The sequence below is a fragment of the Anabrus simplex genome, chromosome 12 (assembly GCF_040414725.1).
Source record: "Anabrus simplex isolate iqAnaSimp1 chromosome 12, ASM4041472v1, whole genome shotgun sequence".
Taxonomy (NCBI): domain Eukaryota; kingdom Metazoa; phylum Arthropoda; class Insecta; order Orthoptera; family Tettigoniidae; genus Anabrus; species Anabrus simplex.
Window position 1 is genome coordinate 38,842,750 of NC_090276.1, and position 20,322 is coordinate 38,863,071.

The 20,322-nt window shown below is 41.9% G+C and overlaps 1 protein-coding gene across 1 annotated transcript in view; it reads left to right on the plus strand.

Moving 5' to 3' along the window:
• Positions 1-2,674: 2,674 nt before the first annotated feature.
• LOC136884449 (carboxyl-terminal PDZ ligand of neuronal nitric oxide synthase protein) overlaps positions 2,675-20,322 on the plus strand; it is a 627,954-nt gene continuing 610,306 nt past the window's right edge. Inside the window, exon 1 of the mRNA XM_067156624.2 lies at positions 2,675-3,854. Coding sequence (XP_067012725.2) covers positions 3,747-3,854 — 108 coding nt within the window. The 5' untranslated portion in view covers positions 2,675-3,746. The remainder of the gene's footprint in view (positions 3,855-20,322) is intronic.

Sequence of the window (20,322 nt, forward strand, 5' to 3'; positions counted from 1 at the left end):
GAAAGCCTACTAACAGAAAGAAAATATATCAATTTAGCCGCAAAAACATTCAAAAATTCCCTATAAGCAATACTTGCCATTACATTAGGGTAAAGCAAATTTGCATCATCATCACATTTCTATAATCACCCATATTTTCTTCAGTGCTTGACAACGCATTACGGCATTCCAAATGGGGTAACTTGGAACACAACCAGCCACACACATATGCATAGGCATTTTCCTGAATTAAATCAAAACCCACAGATCACACCTACAACAACACATCGGTAGGCCTATTGAAGGTTAACTGCTGCACTAATACAATAAAATATGCTTATTTTATTTTAAGCCAGTTAAAATATGGGTCGCGCAGGGCAGAAGTTTAGGAAGTAGGCCTTCTATAAAAATATATTTGTAACTGGAAAAACATATATGCAAACACAGTATTTACTTACAAATTCTTGTCACGAGGGAAACGGAAGAAAGACCGCGAATCCTTCTGCACTTTATAGTTATTGCAGCCAAACGCAGCACATATTTTTCCACTTATATTGATAGGAGATATAACGGAATGACACACGCTACTATTTACTTATGTCAACTTAATGCAAACGCAAATTGTCTCTACTGTATTTGGTTGACGCGCGCTGTTGGTGGGGGGGGGGGGGGGTAAGGGAATGGAGGAGTGGCAAGAAACTGGCCACCCTACCGCACGAAAACTCCGGCTCAGGCACACCTCTGCGGAGGTTCGGACCTGCCTTCGGGCAGAATACACCCTAAAGCGCTATTCAGAATGCAAACGTAACGTAACGTAACCTGAACCTAAAATTAACGTTTAACTTAGAAGTTTGGGCCATGTTATCTGATGGAACCATTCACAATGAGCTGACGTAAACTTAAGTGCGAGTCCGTAAAATTAAGGAATTGCAAACTCCAAGCTCTTGCGGTTAATTTTACGTTAGGTTTAAGAACCAGCCAATGAGAGCAGACGTAAACAATGTATTTTGTGAGCGATATCATGACTTCTTTCGACGAAACACTTGTAATTTTCTTTCAAAATAATCGTTGTGTGTATGTATGATAAAAGGAAAAAGAATTACAAAGACGCTGTGCCGAAAGAGGGTACGTGGAAATAAATATGCGGTAGCAATGAAATCTGACGGTAAATGGCGAGAGAAAAGCTCGCAGCGCTAGCGACCGGGCGAGAGACAATCCCTATCGTATTTCTTAACGTTATGACAGACTACTAGTTTGCAAAAACGATATCATTCAAACATCTCATCGGTGTGATAGCTAGGAGAATAGATGTCGGTAAGTTTTATTAGGAATCAAATCGTAAGATTTCATCCGCATGTACAAAACGAACTGCAATGCAGCAGATGACCGAAATCGCCCTGAAATGGAAATGCCGGGATGTGTCCGAAGTCTTCGGCTCGCCAGGTGCAGGTGTTTTGATTTGACACCTGTAGGCGACCTGCGCGTCGTGATGAGGATGAAATGATGATGAAGACGACACATACACCCAGTCCTCGTGCCAGGGGAATTAACCAATTATGGTTAAAATTCTTGTCCCTGCCGAACCCGGGATCCCTGTGGCCAAAGGCCAGCACGCTAACAATTTAGCCATGGAGCCGGACACCGAAATCACCCTGAGATAACCTACTTTGATTCAAGTGATGAACCCATTTTCCGCACGGTTATTTAGTTCGCCTTTTCATGTACACAGCTCCCAGGAGCAAAGCAAGAGATGTTTGAAGTACGGAAATATGAATTCCGTTACGACGTTGTTTGATTCCATCGAGGTATTAAAATATAAAACTGCGAGATACCTTAAAACCCGACTTCCGTGCCAAATAACATGGCAGTGTTTTGATTGGCTGCTGTGTACTCTTTACGTTCAAGCATTGTGAATACCACAAATTTTACGTTAATTTTACGGTTACGTTACGTCCTTACGTTTACGGTTACGGTTGCATTGTGAATGGGACCTTACTTCTTCTGGTTTCATTTAGTTAAAACAAATCTTTGAAAATCCAGTAGTTGGTGCGTTGATATTTAATATAGGCTACTATTTTCCATTCATTCGAAAATATCGCTTCCACTGTAAAAGGCTTCAATATAATAAATTCTACCACTAATAATTCCGAAAAATGCTAAATTTAATTTTTTAAGTGCTAAATTCCTAGTTTTAAAATGATATAGGCTAATATTCGTTCCTTTTAGCAAGAAGCTACGGTAGTCATGTGACATTGACTCATTTGGAATGCAAAACCGGAAAACCCTCAACTCCATTGTCTTGCATAATCTCTCAAAATATGTTTGAAGGGTCAGAGAAACTTCATTAAGAGCAACTAAAGAGCAACAAAAGAGCAACTAATCCTGCTTTTTTTTTTTAGCTGAATAGTCTAGTATGTCTTAAAATAATGAAGTAATTAAAGGATTGTTGACTGCTAACTTCATAATGCTAATATTTCTATAATAAACCTGGGCATTGTTTGTAGAGTGCGTAATTCATTGATGAGCCACCGGCTTCTCTTGGCAATAGTTTCGCGAGCTTGCCGTGAGATAGCAGCATCGCTGCCATGCATATGATGCCAGAGCCCGTCCCTCATTCCATGGTTTGCTGTTGCCGAAGCTGCGTCTGTTGTCCGGGGCCAAGCCAAGCGCCTGCACATGTGTACCGCGACTGACGGGGGCCGGTTGGGTCGGTAGTTAAACGGGGCGAAGTCGTGTTTTGAAAGTGAGCGTGAATGCAGTTCATTGTGAATGTGGTTTTCTCTTCCGGCTGTGAACATGAGTACACAAAAATATACAGCGGCACCAAGACGTAGATATTACATCCTTGTTTCTGTAATTACTCCGAATTTTTTATAAGTTTAATTAATTTCAGCAGTGCTTTCTTCTGTCCATTGAACAGTTAAAAGAGTATCTCCAATAGTTTTGTCAAAATAAGAGTAATTAATCTTGCACATAATTGGGTATCGCATTTCACTAGCATAATCTTCTGATTTGTTAATTCATTTCACTATCGTTAACAAACATAATCATATCGACAGCTTAAAGTATACTTCGTAGTGATTCTTATGTGTAAAAGAAGATTAAAAACAGGCTTTCACTCAAAAACAAGAACCGGCGAAGTTCGACCTTCAAGTTAATATTCCCGGCAAAAAATCATTGCCAACACAAGCTGTTCCTTCCGTGCGTTGTCAAAAGACTGATTTTTCCACGTTATTTCCTGACTTTATTTCTGGTGAATGCTGTAGGAGGAAAACAAAAGATCACAAAAGCTTGAAGGAGTAGCTTTAGAGTTATTTCTGTCTGGTGTTGTCGTTTCTGTATGTGTGTGTGAGTGAGAAGAAAGAGATGTTGTGGGCAACGTTGCCAGATTGGCATTGATGCTGTGTGGTCCATACAAACACGAGTTGAATGAATGACATTAGCTGTCAAATACGAACTCGCTAAAGATATTTACATATATCCGGTACTAGAATAGCCCGCTCCCTTATTAAAGACAGTGAAATATTCGAGCCATGACATCACATTGGTTCACGAGAAAGTGACGGAAGGAGTAGAGGGTGTTGAAGTGTGGGTTGTGAAAGGATTACTCGGAATTTTGTGGTAATCCAGAGTGTGACTGATAGTTTTTTGGATGAATCATCGCTGCTGTTACTAGTGTTGTGGACATAGTGTGGTGAAGTTGTGTGTGGGAATGCCCGTGTAAAGTAGTGAATTGTTAAAAGTGTGTGTTCAACATCTCCTCAGCCATGCCATCCAAGAAGCAGTACAACCTCGTCCAGAATGACGACTACGATACCCGTATCCCTCTACATTCCGAAGAAGCTTTTCAGCATGGGATTACATTTCAAGCAAAGGTAAGATGCTCAACCGGTGTTTTCTTGTTTGTTTGCTTGGTTTTTGTTGTTGCCTTTTTTGTTTATATCCAGGGTTCTAATGAAATGTTTTGACGAGGGGGAGAGGAATTAATTGTTAGTGCTAAATAGTAACATAATAATGTTAAACTTCATATAAGAATAAAATATAAATGTAATAATACGAAGTAGTTTGATGATTAATAGTATCGGTAAATGATATTTTAGTAAATATTATAATAAGAACGCTGTCACCGAATTTACTGGAGCAGCTTACTTTGACGTGATATTTTTTCTGTAGACTCTTTCCTGTGTGAAGTGTCTGTTGCAGAACGATACATACAGTCTTTATCGTCTCCGGTACACCATTCGATTCTGTTATCTTAATTTTAAAAATATAACTGTCTTCCTTTTGACGTTTTCCAAGTATTATTTCTTAATACATTCACCACTGGTAACGCTTATAGCGTCCTTTCATTTATAACGCTCCGATGTTAAGAAATTATCGTAGAATTCAATATTTAGTTATTACAGAACTTGAACTTCAAAATTTCATACTCCACCGCACGAAACTTGCCCATCGCAGAAGATGACTTCCCTTGAAAATGAACATATTGTGCAGGTGGTAGGATTCCAGACACTTCGGCCACCGGCTATCCGCAGTTCGAGAATATATTTCTTTGTCGGCCAGTTATTTTTTTTATTATTATTATTTTTTTTGCGGTTGAGTGTCAATAATTAAGTTTTCAGCTCCTCGATGATGAAAGAATCTACATCCCCAGCAGCTTTCGTGTTGATACAGCCTAACATTAACTGATGTAGTCTCTTTAAAGAAACTAAACTGAAACGGACTACTGAGACTGGTTTATACATTTAAGTTCAGATGAACATGCTTCATTAGCTGTGTATAGCATTGCAGATTCACATTTTTCAGACGATTACTTCAAGAATTGTTTGACAGGTGATAATTCATAAAATGGAGTAAATATTTTACCCCTGTCAAGGAAGGAGTCCTGTCTTTGATGAGTAGGGGAAACCTTCATTTTTTTTCCTCCTCCCCTTTAATTCGTGTTCTGGTCAGAAACCGGTATCTGATTGACAGGTATCCAAGACTAAATTTTTTTCAGACGCTTCCAAGGCAATTTTAAAACGTTTTATGTAAAAGTGTACATCTTTCGTTATTTGTAAAACTGGAGTCGACCCCATGGCACGGGCAATTGGTCATTGTAGTCAAGATAGCAACCAGGTTCAGTCTCCCGGTTGAGGTCAGTTAACTTTAGAGGGCGTTTAGATTTGACAACTCTGTCAGCTTATGGCGCGGTAAAGAAAAACCGACACCCCGGTGTCTTGAAACCTGTACGAACATTTAAGCAGTTATTATAAGCGTTTCTCCAATGAATATACTATCTTTAAATCAGTCTGTTTTCAGACTGACTTTGCTGTATGCGTCTATGGGAATGGAAGTTAACTGGACTCGGGATAATATCTTATTCCAACCAGTAGGATTTATGCCTTACTGTACTGCCAGAAATTTAAGGATGGCAGGAGGGCTAGTATGTGGTTGAAATGGTACATGCAGCTCACCTCAATTCGAGGTGTGTCTGAAAAGAGCTGCACCACCTCAGGATGAGGAAACGAGTTTACTTTTTTTTTCTACTTTAGTACAAACACGATGGATAGATGAAAGTTGTGGTGGCGGTGATTATTGTTTTAAGAGAAAGTACTCTATATAACACTAATCAGAGGGAAAAATGGAAGGGATCCGACACTTCGAAAAATGAAGACATCGGCCAAAGGAAGACAACCTAATAGCGTCGGGGTCGGAAAAGAACAAGAGTTGACAAAGAGAGGTCGGATATGATAGATGAAAGTGAGGAGCCTGGCTTAAGTAAGCGGAAGCAATGTCAGAACTCTGCTAAGGATCCCGTGGTCGCCAACCCACGCTCCAAAATTCGGATCCCCTTGGGCCCCATTTAGTCGCCTCTTACGACAGGCAGGGGATACCGTGGGTGTTATTCTACCGCCCCCACCCACAGGAGAGATGGATAGGAAGGGGCTCATCATAATCATAGATATTTCTTGATTCTCTAAAATAAATTTATTTAAAAAAAAACTGGTTTTCGGTTGTTTGCCATTCAGCCAGCCTATATTTGTAAGAAATAAAACAGAATTGTAATGTTAAACATCACACACCCACGCGTAGTCCCCAAGCTAGTGAAATTAACCGGTTAAGGTAAAAATCCCCTACCCGGCGGGGAATCTGACTAAAAAGGTTGCATTTATACGCTATTAGATCGCGTTTAAATTATAACATCCACTACAAATGACCCTAAATGCGGCTCGTTACTTACCTAACATAACGGAATCACCATTCCAGGTAGCCTATATGGCAAAGTCTGTATTGGAAAATATTAACCCATAATTAACACACACGGTTATAAATGACACGTTTGCAAATTTTCCCCGCCAGCGGTATATGATGGAAATAAAAGAAGTCACGTGTGGTTAAAATAATGCACGTAATTTATTTTAATAACATTGTTTTTCAATATTTTTACTAATTTGACAATGAATTTATAAAACAAAAAAGGGGTGTGCTAATAAAACACTGATTCTTCTCATATTGCTGTTATCACATCCTGGTGGGGTCGTGGCTGTGAACTGTGTAGCACATGTGGATTTGGCCCTGTTTTACAACCCTTCCTGACGTCAAACCTATGTGGTGGGATGTTTTCACTACTGCATGTTTCTGTGTGACATGTTGTATGAATATGAAGCAGAGCGTGTTGGGACAAACACAAACGCCCAGTCCTCGAGTCAGAGGAATTAACCAGACGCGATTAAAATCCCCGACTCGACTGGGAATCGAACCCGGTACCCTCAGAACCGAAGGCCTCAACGCTGGCCGAGGAGCCGGGTTGTGCTGATCTATAGTAATTGCCACGTAAGGAAATACCCCAGAAAGTAAATATCGCCGCCTGATGCTCTTCTTTTCTCTTTTTTGTAATGGCTGATCACTGCTGCAAACATGCCTGGTTACATATTAAAATCATCAGACATAACCATAACAAACTAACCTCAATGTAAACACCGATAATGAATGTTTCCCTACCCTAGTAAATGATAAATAAGATGAAATAAATCAAGATAATTATGAATATCTCTTCAATGAGGAATTAAGGAAATAAACACACTTTCTCACTTAAATTATCTGTCTTTATTTTGATATACAGTAGGCGTACTATAACCATATTCTTGAAAAGAGGGGCGTGTTAAACGATGCAATTTATTTAATAAGTCTTTGCAGTGTGATTTTCGAAAGTTCCAGACATCCAATGACTTCCCTTTCTTTTGCGCGAATTTTTCCTTCTCTCTTCAATACCGGTAACCAGTAAGGAGAGAGATTATTGGGCATATTTTCAGCCTGCAGGCTGGTTATATCTTCAAGCTTATCAGGAAACATATAGGAATACTAATGTGCCAAGCTCCGTGAACGGAATTTAGGTCGGCTTTCAAGTTCACTGCGGATTTGAAAATAATAATGTTATAAGTTATACTGCCAAAATTTCGTCCCGCAAGAGTTATTTCATGTACCGGTAGATCTAGACATGAGACTGACGTATTTGAGCACTTTCATCATTTCACAGAAACTATGTTATTAAATGCATTATCCGAACATGCCACAATCCTACTTACCTGGTATTAGCCAAATAGATTTACAATCCCACAGAAAAAGAAAATATGCTTTAAATATTCTCGCAAATGTATCACTAGTGACTTTAACGGCGATGCGGTGGCAACACGCACTTCACGCTAGAGCAGTGATTGAACGTTGCCAACGTGCCAGATTAACGGTAAATGTAAGACGTCGTATCGGCAAGTAGGGTCCCTAAACTGTATGGTTACCGACACTGAAAAAGACCCAACAGCAAGAAAAGTCACTATAAATCAATATATTAATATTACAGGGGAGAAAGGGTAAGGTTGCACCCTTAGGGTACGTCATTACACGGAGAGGACTAAGCGTAAGGCCGCGTGCACACCGAGCGCGCTTCGCATAGTGTGTCGCGTGTAGCGTGAAATGCTATGCATAGCGCAAGGCGTGCTTGCTGTTCACACCGAAAACTCTACGCCGTGCTCTCAGCTTAGTTTGGCACGGGCGTTTTAGGGTCGTCACAAACTAATGCCGTTATCCAAGTACACTAGAAACAGTTTACTGATGGATAACAGTTACCTAAAATTAAAAATTAGAAAGAAGAATCGAAAGTGGATTCATGAATTTAATGAAGAACGAATTACTTTCGGAGAATTCCATCGTTTGTACAGAGATGAAAGACTTTATCGCGATCAATTTCATGATTACTTAAGAATGACAAAAAATACTTTTGACGTCCCAGACCCTACAACTGAAATGTGGCGACAAGTAGCAGAGAAGTATTGGGAGAAATTCAATTTTCCCAGTTGTCCAGGAGCACCGTGCAGCAAACACGTGGAAATTAAATTTCCGGCTAAATCACGCTCTTTATATAATAATTATAAATAGTATTTTACAATACTGTTACAATTAGCATACACAATTTATCATCGTAACAAAAGTGAAGTAAGTATGTGAAATATTATATTTACTTCCAAGCCCACTCCTAGCCTGCAGAGTGATATTCTTCACGATACCACCCTCCATTTGCAAAATTATAGATTCTATGCACTTTGTCACAAAGTGTCCGGCTACATGGCTAAATGGTTACCGTACTGGCCTTTGGTCACAGGAGTCCCGAGTTCGATTCCCGGCAGTGTCGGGAATTGTAATCATAATTAGTAAATTCCAGGTCACCTACGGGAGTCAATTCAAAAGACCTGCACCTGGCAAGCCGAACTTCTCCTCGGCACTTCCGACACTAAAACCCATACACAATTTCATCCTGTCACAATGTTAAGCTCAGTAAAGTGTGACAGTAGAAGTAATATTACTGTATATGTTTACTGTAGGAATGCGATAAAACTGTTGTAGATACGTAAGTCCACTTATTTTGCAAAACAGTTACATTTTTATAGTTTTTGTGTCTTTGGTTCCATATTTCTTCTCTTTGAAACACTGCATTAATAATTTCTTCTTTCATAGCTGCAGATCCAGCTAGGTAACGCTAAGCAATTAACCAACACTGCGCGTTGTCTGGCGCTTCGCTTAGCTGTAAGGTAGGCGTTGAGCGCAGCAGAGCTCGGACGATGTGAACACCTGGCTTAGGAACAAAGCACTGGTTACGCTTAGCGTGACGTTTAGCGTTGAGCAACACGCGACACACTATGCGAAGCGCGCTCGGTGTGCACGCGGCCTAACTGGCTCCTGCCCTGAATTAGTGGAAGGACAAAAGTTCCGAAAGAAAACAGCTCAGTATGTCGCTGGTCGCAAGAGGAAATCTTTCATAAACCTGTGACTATAGGAGTTCTGGTGCCAGGACGGTGTCAGACCTGTTGTATAATCTTACCGTAACACATCTATCCGTTTCAGTACCTTCGGTGTAATATAGTTCAATATTTACAATAACCGCGGATGAAGGAAGTGCGGTTGCGGATAATACAGTGTTTTGTATATCCGCGTAGAGCTCTAACGATAGGCCCTATGTGTACGAGTATATTAAAACAACAAATACTATTGTACTATATACAGTACATACAAACATCATTATAGACCGTTATGCCTTCCAAGTGTTCGGTCTGCAAGCCTCTGTGAATTTACCAAACGTCACCACAATCCTCTATTTGCATAGTAGTGCTGTGGCCTCAGTTAGTTATATACATCTTATCTATAAATCGTTAGAAACTGAGTCTAACCATAGTCGTCTTGGTCTCCCTCTACTTCTCTTACGCTCCAAAACAGAGTCCATTATTCTCTGGGGACGATGACCTAGCTGTTAGGCCCTTTTAAACAACAAACACCATCATTATTCTGCTAGGTAACATCCTCCATTCGCAACATATGATTCCACCACCGAAGCCGGTTTATGCCTGCAGCTTCATCCATCGAGTTCATTCCTAACTTAGCCTTTATCTCCTCATACCTATCCTCGGACCTATATACAATACTACTGAAAAAAAAAGTTCAATGCAGCATAAGTAAGCATTTTTAGTCCGGCCCCCCCGGTGTAGGGGGCAACGCGTCTGCCTGTCACCCGGCGGCCCCGGGTTCGATTCCCGGCCGGGTCAGGGTTTTTGAATTGTAATGATTAATATCCCTGGTCTGGGATATGTTCCTTTCCTCCTCACCAACAACACTTCACACTTTCGCCATTACAATTACACGCAGGTTTCATATAACATGATGCCAGTAGGGGCAAAAGATCCACAAGGGTCGACGCCCCGAACAAATACCGCTAAAAAAAGAAAAAAAAATGACGTACCTAGTCAATGGGAGGTACAAACTGACACATATTTTAGAATGAATAGTTTGGAAATGGAACTGTCCGACTCGTTGGCTGAATGGTCAGCGAACTGGCCTGCCTTCGGTTCAGAGGGTCCCAGATTCGATTCCCGGCAGGGTCGGGTTTTTAATCGCTTCTGATTAATTCTTCTGGCTCGGGGACTGAGTTTGTGTTCATCCCAACACTCTTCTCATCATATTCAGACAACATACCACACTACCCAACCACCACAGAAACACGCAATCGTGATTACATCCCTCCATATAGGGTTGGCGTCAGGAAGGGCATCCGGTCATAAAACAGGGCCAAATCAACAAGTGTGACGCAGTTCGCACCCGCGACTCCACAGGGGTGGGAAAAAGTGGTAGGATAATAATTATAATAATAAGAAGAAGATGACGTTCGGAAAGGCAACTATGTGTAATGGTTGACAAAAGCACTAAATCAAAATAATATTTTATTGTGACTGAGCAGGCTCACCTCATTTCTGAACAGCTCGCTGGAAACAGAAGCCACACTTTAAAACCAATGCTGTAGAGGACAGATTAGGAGGGACGATAATCAAACTACAATATCATGTTAAGGCCAATTGGACAGGAGAAGCGTACGTAGTAGCCTCTTCCAGTCTCTTGAGACAAGAAATGGAAAACAAACTTGTCTTGAGTCTCCTGCACCTACTGTTTGTGTGCCAGTTGCGGGTTCAAGAGCAAGAAAAGAAATATTTTATTGCGAATGACCATAGCACGGGACGAGTGATACAGGTTCGCTTAGGTCTTCTTTCAGGTACTGAACAATACAGTGTTGTGTACGATTGTAACTGTTAGCAGTATGTCGAATAAAGGAGGGTTGTTATCAACATGCGTCAATTTCTGTTCATATTGTTTATTCGACTTGTTTCGGACTAAATGTTCAACACAATAAAAAGAGGGCAGGAAAGGACACGAGGCTTGTATGACTGCTATGTCCGCGCCAATGCCTGTAGCTCGCCAGGCTAGGGGCATGGCGGGTGCCTTATTGCTTTGTTTGGTGTTGAAGGAGAAGAATGCGACCTGGCAGGGTGGGGAGAAGTGGTAGGACTTCCTTTCATATAGCCTGCTCCCCTCCTTGAACCTCCAAGAATTCCTCACCTCTGTGTAACATTTAACTCGACAGTACTGTAACAAGCAGGAGGGAGAAGTAAGTGCGTGGCTTTCTAAATAGTGGCTGCATTCTCGTTTTAATAGTTTAACGTTAATTGTAACACGTTCGATGCCCCAGGTAATATTATTACAGCAAAAACCCTCTTCGACGGAATTACAAGGGAACAGGGAAGATTACCGCTGAAAACTGCTTCTGCTTAATGTAGGACAGAAGTGTACATTCTGTTTATTCGCACTGGATAGGCTACTTGAAAACACGTCAAACATAAGAATTCTTTAAATTGATCACTTCTTTCCTTCTGGTACAGAAATGTGCCTCAGTTTTGCCTGAAAGGAGATTGATCTGGGCCTCTTAAGTATCATGGTACAGTTTAAAGGGTATGAAATATTATTTCCGGTTTAATGGCTAAATGGTTAGCATGCTGGCAGTCGGTGCAAGGGGCCTCACCCAGATTCGATTCCCGGTTAGATCGAGGTTGTAGCTCGATTTTCGTGCCGTATTCAATTTTAGAGTCCGCCTCTCTGATGTAGTTGTTAGTGTAATTAGACTATACTCAAGGATGTCCGGGTTCGAGTCCCAGCTCTGCCACGAAATTTGAAAACTGGTACGAGGTCTGCCTTGAAAGGTCAACCGAGTATAGGGGGTTCGATTCCCACCTCAGCCATCCTCGAAGTGGTTTTCCGTGGTTTCCTACTTCTCCAGGCAAATGCTGGGATGGTACCTAACTTAAGGCCCCGGCCTATTCTTTCCCTCTTCATTGCCTATCCCGTCCAATCTTCCCTTCCGCCCCTGTTCAGCTTAGCAGGTAAGGCCGCTTGGGCGAGGTACTGGTCCTCCTCTTCGGATGTATCCCCGACCAAAATAATGTCTCCTGGTCCAGGACCCTGTCCTCGAGGCGGTAGAGGAGGGACCCCTCGCCGAGTCCGAGAGAAAAACCAACCCTGGGTGGTAAACTACTACTGCTTCTTCTGTTTCGTCCACCGCTTATCCCACATCTCTGGGGTCGCGGGTGCAAACTGCGCCGAACATGGGGATTTGACCCTGTTTTACGGCCGGATGCCCTTCCTGACACCAACCCTATGTGGTGGAGTGTATTCAGTATTGCTTGTTTCTTTAGCGGTTGGTAGTGTGTACCAACAGGGTCCATAGAGACAAATACCAACATCCAGTCCCCAAGTCGGTGAAGACGGCCAGGACTGGTTAAAAAGCCTCATCCGGCCGGGAATCGAAACCGGATCATCTGAAACGGAAGGCAAAAAAGCTGACCATTTCAGCCAAGGAGTCGGACATAAATTATAATACTTTATAAAAATTAATAATATTATAAAATACAATTTAGAAACTTAATTTTTCCTTTGTGTTATTCTTCTTTTGGCGAGCAGTGTATATTATCTACAAGGCAAGACTATACCTGCTGACTCTGTAGTACCGTACGCCCTGTTCACGATAAATGCCATCTAATGAACAGTGTCAACAGAACTAGCCGCTTAGTACATTTGCCAAAGACTGGTAAAAATATGCATTTTAAGTAGGCCTACCGTATGTTTCACGTATTCATTTATATATTGTCCGGGTCCATGGCTAAATGGTTAGCGTGCTGGTCTTTGGTCACAGGGGTCCCGGGCTCGATTCCCGGCGGGGTCGGGAATTTTAACCATCATTGGTTAATTTCCCTAGCACGGTGGCTGGGTGTATGTGTTGTCTTCATCATCATTTCGTCCTCATCACGACCTGTACCTGGCGAGCCGGACCCGTCCTGGGATCTCCCGGCACTTCTTTTTTGTAGCGAGTTGACCCTCTGCGTGATAACAATCAATTTCAGTCCAATGTCTTGTTCTTCTCCGGGCTTTGACTTCCTCCCAGTATTTCTTGAGCCAATCAGTCAGCGTCTTCTTGTGCTCTTTGGGTAGGGCTACAGGTTTTTTGTGTTTTGACTTTAATTAAGATTTGCTTTACGACACACAGATAGGTCTTACAGGGACGATGGGATAGGAAAGGGCTAGGAGTAGGAAGGAAGGAAGGAAGGAAGGGGCCGTGGCCTTAATTATGGTACAACCCCATCATTTGCATGGTGTGAAAATGGGAAAGCACGGATCATCATCTTCAGGACTGGCGACAGTGAGGTTCGAACTCATTATCTCCTGAATGCAAGCTCACAGTTGTGCGACCCTAACCACATGCCCAACTCGCTCGGTGGTTTTAATTACTGTACGGCTTAAAGCGTTGGTAGGTATACCTCTTTACCATCTATCTAAATTTGATCCCGTTTCACTTCTGTGATTATTATTATTATTATTATTATTATTATTATTATTATTATTATTATTATTATTATTATTATTATTCGAACTTTTGAAGGGTGGGATGAAGTCCATCCGGTGCTCCATGCCGTACGATGTCGGCGTGTAAAATATCTCGGTGACGCTTTTGATGTTTACACGACAACATTAATTAAAACAGCCGTAGATTGCCCAAGAGATATCCGGATTACACTGAAAGCTGATAGACTAAAACGGGAACTGGATATTTGCATGCAGGCAACATAAATAACGTCACATTAAAATGCCTGCGCACGACAGCTGAGACCGTACAGTTTGATGATGATAATGATAATCATCTGTGCATTGGAAAAAGTTGTAGAGAATGGGTTCAAATATTTAAAGCAAAATTAATCTACGAATCAGTTTTAATGGGACCATCAAACAAAATAATTTTAACACACCACTTAGCTTTCGCAGAGAATGGGAGAAGGAATTGAAAGTTCAGAGGCACTGGAAACACATTCAACTTGGCCGAAAGAACGATGACATAAAAGTCAGTTGTTTAGCTTTCGCAGACGACCTAGCGATACTAACAGACAGTGATATTTCAGCGATCAAACAGATTGAAGTCCTCAAGGAATGCGCTGAGAAAACTGGACTACAAATCTCATTCGAGAAGACCAAGTTTATTTGCACTAAATTCGACATTCAGGAATTACAAACAAAATATGGGCTGATCAGACGAGTTCCATACTTTAAATATCTCAGTGAGATCCTTGAACCAACAGGGTTGGAAAAGAAAGCACAGAAAGTTCGATTACAAAAACTCAGAAGAGTATATTGGAGAACCTGTGACATCTACAACAAGAAATGCGTGTCTATATATACAAAAATCAAACATAATACGGTGATTAAGCCTGAAGTGCTGTATGCATGAGAAATCTTGGTACCTAATAATAAAGGTGATCTAGAAAACATCTTGCAGGAGGTAAGGAAGATCTTGAGGAAAATTCTGGGCCCAGAGAAAAAAGAAGGGTGTAGACTCAAATCACGCAAAGCTACGGAAAGACTGTCCAACCTTGCCGCAGACGTCAGGAAACGAAGACTGAAATTCTATGGACACGTTCACAGACTATCATCTTCAAGGCTAACCCACAAGATTTTAACATATACTGAAAAAGTGAAGAACGTACCATGGATACAAGATGATAAAAATGATCTGGAAAAGGCCCAGATAGAAACATCAGAAATACTGGACAGAAACATTTACCGTCACAAGATAAATAGTTGGGTAGAAAAGCCAGAGAATGAAGTCCCTAAAAGATCGGGAACTAAGTGGACAGAAGAAAGGAAACAGGCACAGAGTGAATGAAAGCAATATGGTCTGTTAGAAAGGCGAATCATAAATGTAATGCGTAATCCACCAGGGTCCATACGCAAATAATAATAATAATAATAATAATAATAATAATAATAATAATAATAATAATAAAACCAATTAAAGATAAAATCCCCGACTCTGCTGGGAATCGAACCCGGGATCCCCCCTGGACCGAATGCCAGTATGCTAACCATTTAGCCATGGAACCGGACAGCTTATGCAGATCTAGTCATACTAGCAAAAACCCGAGGAAAATGAAAGATAAAAGTAGAATACCTTTGAAAAGTGTGTGGCTAAAATAGGATTACAAGTTTCCTGTGAATAAACGAATGGATCACTAGTATCAAAAATGCACGTGCAGAAATTGAAATATCCAAAAAGAATTAAGAGTCAACAAATACAAATAATTAGGTGATAGTAACAGTGGTGGAGAAGGAGAGCATGAAAGCACGATTTCCCAAAATGGAAAATTCTTATCACGTAATGATGAATATATACAACTAAAGGTCAGTGTCCAGAAATGCTAAATTGAGACACTACAAAAAACTGTAATTCTCACAGTAGCTTTGTATGCAACAGAGTTATAATAATAATAATGATAATAATAATAATAATAATAATAATAATAATAATAATGTTATTTGCTGTACGTCCCACGAACTACTTTTACGGAGACTCCGAGGTGCCGGAATTTAGTCCCGCAGGAGTTCTTTTATGTGCCAATAAATCTACCGACACGTGGCTGACGTATTTGAGCACCTTCAAATACCACCGGACTGAGCCAGGCCAGGATCGAAACTGCCAAGTTGAGGTCGGAAGGCCAGCGCCATAACAGTCTGAGCCATTCAGTACTGCATGCAACAGAGGGGTTGAATACCTTTTCAGATAGAAGAATAAGCAAAACAGAGAAGAGAATCCTAAGGAAAATGATGGGATCTGTTTGGGAGAATGGCATATACAAACTGACACCAGAACAAGATTTATACAAAACATTCTTTCGTTCTTTCTTAATCCGTTTCTCCTCCATGGTTAGATTTTAGCACGGAGTCAGCGAGAGATCCCACTTTTACCGCCTCAAGCGTGAGATTTTGGGTCGGGTGATACAACTAGGAAGGAGGACCACTACCTCGTCCAGGCGGCCTCACCTGAACAAGGGCCTTGTGGGGGGATGGGAAGATCGGAAAGGACAGACAAGGAAGACGGAAGGAAATGGCCGTGGCCTTATGTTAGATACCATTTCGGCATTTACCCGGAGACGTGGAAAACCACGGAAAACCACTTCGAGGATGGCTGAGGTGGGAATCGAACCCCTCTCTACTTAGTTGACCTCCCGAGGCTGAGTGGACCCCGATCCAGCCATCGTACCACTTTTCAAATTTCGTGGCAGAGCCGGGAATCGAACCCAGGCCTTCGGGCGTGGCAGCTAATCACACTAACCACTACACCACAGAAGCGAACTTGTCAGGAAAAAAGGGTCATGCTTTCAGAAAAAGATGATTAAGATTCTTTGGTCACCTGTACAGAATGGACAAAAGCAGATTAACAAAACAAATTTTGAAGACTCTGCTAATCTTCTTCTTTTTTTCCTATTGCTTTTCCCACAGCTGTCGGGTCGCGGGTGCGAACTGTGTCGCACATGAGGATTTGGCACTGTTTTATGGCCGGATGCCCTTCCTGACGCTAACCCTATATGGAGGGATGTAAATACTATTGCTTCTGTGGTGGTTGTAGTGTAGTGTGCTGTGTGAGTATGAGGAGGAGAGTGTTGGGACGGGCACAAACACCCAGTCCCTGAGCCAGAAGAATTAATCAGAAGCGATTAAAATCCCCGACCCGGCCGGGAATCGAACCCGGGACCCTCTGAACCGAAGGCCAGGACGCTGACCATTTTGAACACTCTGCTAATAAAATTTTAAAACTAGCATTTTTCAAAGAAGCCGAAAAAGATTTGGATGTAGCCTACTCAACATTAATGGAAGAGCAAATCGCTAATAGAAAACAATTTAGGAAAATATTTTTAATGGTAAATTTCCAGAGAAAGCCAAGAAAAAATCGGGCAGCAAATGGACGGAAGAAAGGAAACAACACGGAGAAAGGATGAAGTAGTTGTGGGAAGACAAGAAGAGGTGGCCTATACGATTGCCTAATCCAATAAATGAAAAAAATATATATATATATATATATATTTTTAAATGGATTACAATGTGTAGTGTCAGATTTTTGGCCTGGACCCAGCATGAAAGCAAATCTATAAAAGCGGATCTCGGGCATTAAGGCATTCTCGGTTGCCAATTGGCTGTGCCGAAATTCAATCACGCATCATTACGCGCTAAGTCAACTGCACTACGCAGCTGCCCCAAGCAGGCTACTTCCGTTGAGTTTTCTCCCGAAAAAGCAACACGATGAGAAAGAGAATGAAGGAGTAGCAGCGAAAGTCAATAGCGTGAGTTTGCATTCGTAGTCTGCCATATTTCGGATTCACTTGACTAAACTATTCTTCTTTTTGTTAAATTTTCTTGTTGCTATTTAAGGTGGCAGCTACTGTAGATTAGGGTTAATATAAATATTTACTTTTTAATTAAAATTGTCTTAAAGCCCATTTGAATTCACCCGCGAAGAGATCTGATTGGCTAACTTCAATCAGAACCTAATAAAATAACAACGGCAGAGATATCGAATTAATCTTTTCAAATTACTTATCAGTATAACCAACCCTCTAACACACATATACCCGGTTCATGTTGTTTGCGACCACCCTGTAAAAAAATTAGATGGCCTATTTATTAATTCAGAATCCTTAATTTTATAAAAGCGTTCTGTAAGCAACTAAGATAGTCTTTAGTTCATTGTAAAAGGAGAGTTTAAAACTCCTTTCTTCCATTGCGAGAATATTCTTGTTTGAATTTTTTTTAGAACAATTAGTTATAAAGTAAATTAATCCCGAGGTGTTTTAGCTCTTTATTGGCACACCCGTAATGGAAGTGAGCTGCATGTGCCCGGCAGTCTCCCTGCCATTCTTAAATCTCTGGCAGTACCAGTAATCTAACCCGGGTTTCCGATAAGCGTACGCAAGGGGAGGGATGTTTACCGGATTTGATCCCCTCCCTGAGCATTTGAACATCTCTCGTTTTTCAATTTGCAACATATAATGATAGGTTCGAATCTCATCGTCAGCAGCCCTGAAGTTTCAGCAGTTTCCCATTTTCACACCAGGCTGTAGCTTAATTAGGGCCACGGCCGCTTCCCACTCCTAGCCCTTTCCTGTCCCAGCGTCGGGGTAAGGCCTATCTGTGTCAGTACAACAAAAGCAAATTAAAAACCTGTTGAAAATAATATTATTCTTCTACCGCGTTTCCCACACCTGTGGATTCGTGGGTGCAAGTGTGTCGCTCATGTGGACTTGGCTCTGTTTTATGACCTGACGCTAAGCCTATATTTTGTGTTTCTGTGGTGGTTGGTAGTGTAGTGGGTTGTCTGTACATGAAGAGGAGAGTCCTGGGACAAACACAAACATCCGCCGGGCTGAGTAGCTGAGACGGTTAAGGCGCTGGCCTTCTGACCCCAGTTTGGCAGGTTCGATCCTGGCTCAGTCCGGTGGTATTTGAAGATGCTCAAATACGTCAGCCTCGTGTCGGTAGATTTAATGGCACGTAAAATAACTAATGTGGGACTAAATTCCGGCATCTCGCCGTTCCGAAAACCGTAAAGGTAGTTAGTGGGGCGTAAATCAAATATTTTTATTGTTATTATTATTATTATTATTATTATTATTATTATTATTAATAACACAAACACCCAGTCCCAGGGCCAGAACAATTAACCAAGTAATCAAGTGCGATTAAAATCCCTGACCGTGCCGAGAATCGAACCCGGGACCCTCTGATCCGAAGACCCAAATGCTGACAATTCTGCCAAGGACTTTAAAATAATGTCGGCCCCTCCTCCCGGTGTAGCGGTAGCGTGCCTGCCTCATACCCGGAGGCCCCGGGTTCGATTCCTGGCCAGGTCAGGGATTCTTACCTTGGTCTGAGGGCTGGTTCGAGGTTCACTCAGCCTACGTGATTACAATTGAGGAGCTATCTGACGGTGATATAGTGGCCCCGGTCTAGAAAGCCAAGAATAACGGCCGAGAGGATTTGTCGTACTGACCACACGACACCTCATAATCTGCAGGCCTTCCGGCTGATCAGCTTGGTAGGCCAAGGCCCTTCGGGGCTGTTGCGCCATGTGGGTAGTTGAAAATAATAATAATAATAATAATAATAATAATAGCCGGGCTGAGTGGCTCAGACGGTTAAGGCGCTGGCTTTCTAACCTCAACTTGGCAGGTTCGATCCTGGCTCAGTCCGGTGGTTTTTGAAGGTGCTCAAATACGACAGCCCCGTGTCGGTAGATTTGCTGGCACGTCAAAGAACTCCTGCGGGACTAAATTCCGGCACCTCGGCGTCTCCGAAGACCTTAAAACGTAGTTAGTGGGGCCTAAAACAAATAACATTAATAATAATAATAATAATAATAATAGCATTTCAACCACACGTATACCGCTACGGCCCATGGGATTTAAAGAAAATGCTATTTGTTCGGGGCGTAGACCTATAGAGATCTTTTGGCCCTACTTGCACCATGTTATATGAAGGTGCGTGTAATTGGAATGGAGGGGGTGGTGAATGTGAGAAAAGGGACGTTTTAAGGACGACACCCAGTCCCCAGGCCAGGGATATTAATAATTTACAATTTAAAACCCCTGTCCCAGCCGGGAATCGAAGCCGGGGCCACCGGGTGATAAGCGGACGCGTTGCCCCCTACACTGTGGGGCCGGACGCCCACGGGATTAGTCTACATTCTACCTTAAACATAAGGTCGAACCATCCTCTATATAACACTAATCAGAGGGAAAAATTGAAGGGGTCCGACACTTCGAAAAATGAAGATTTCGGCCAAAGGAGGACAAGGGCCACGAAGGGCGTGAAAATGAAAGACTCCCTAGCCCTCGTAAACCTAATAGCGTCGGGGTCGGAAAAGAACAAGAGTTGACCAAGGGAGGTCGGATAGGATAGATGAAAGTGAGGAGCGTGGCACAAGTAAGTGGAAGTAATGCCAGGACTCAGCTGAGGGCCCCGTGGTCGCCAACTCACGCTCCAAAGTTCAGAGCCCCTGGGGCCCTTAAACTTAATCCCGCTGTTTTTTACTGCGTCACGTTCGTGTGTGGGGGGGAAATATTAAAGCTTATTGTAAAATGAACGTACCTTGTAATAAAAATAAAACCGACGCTG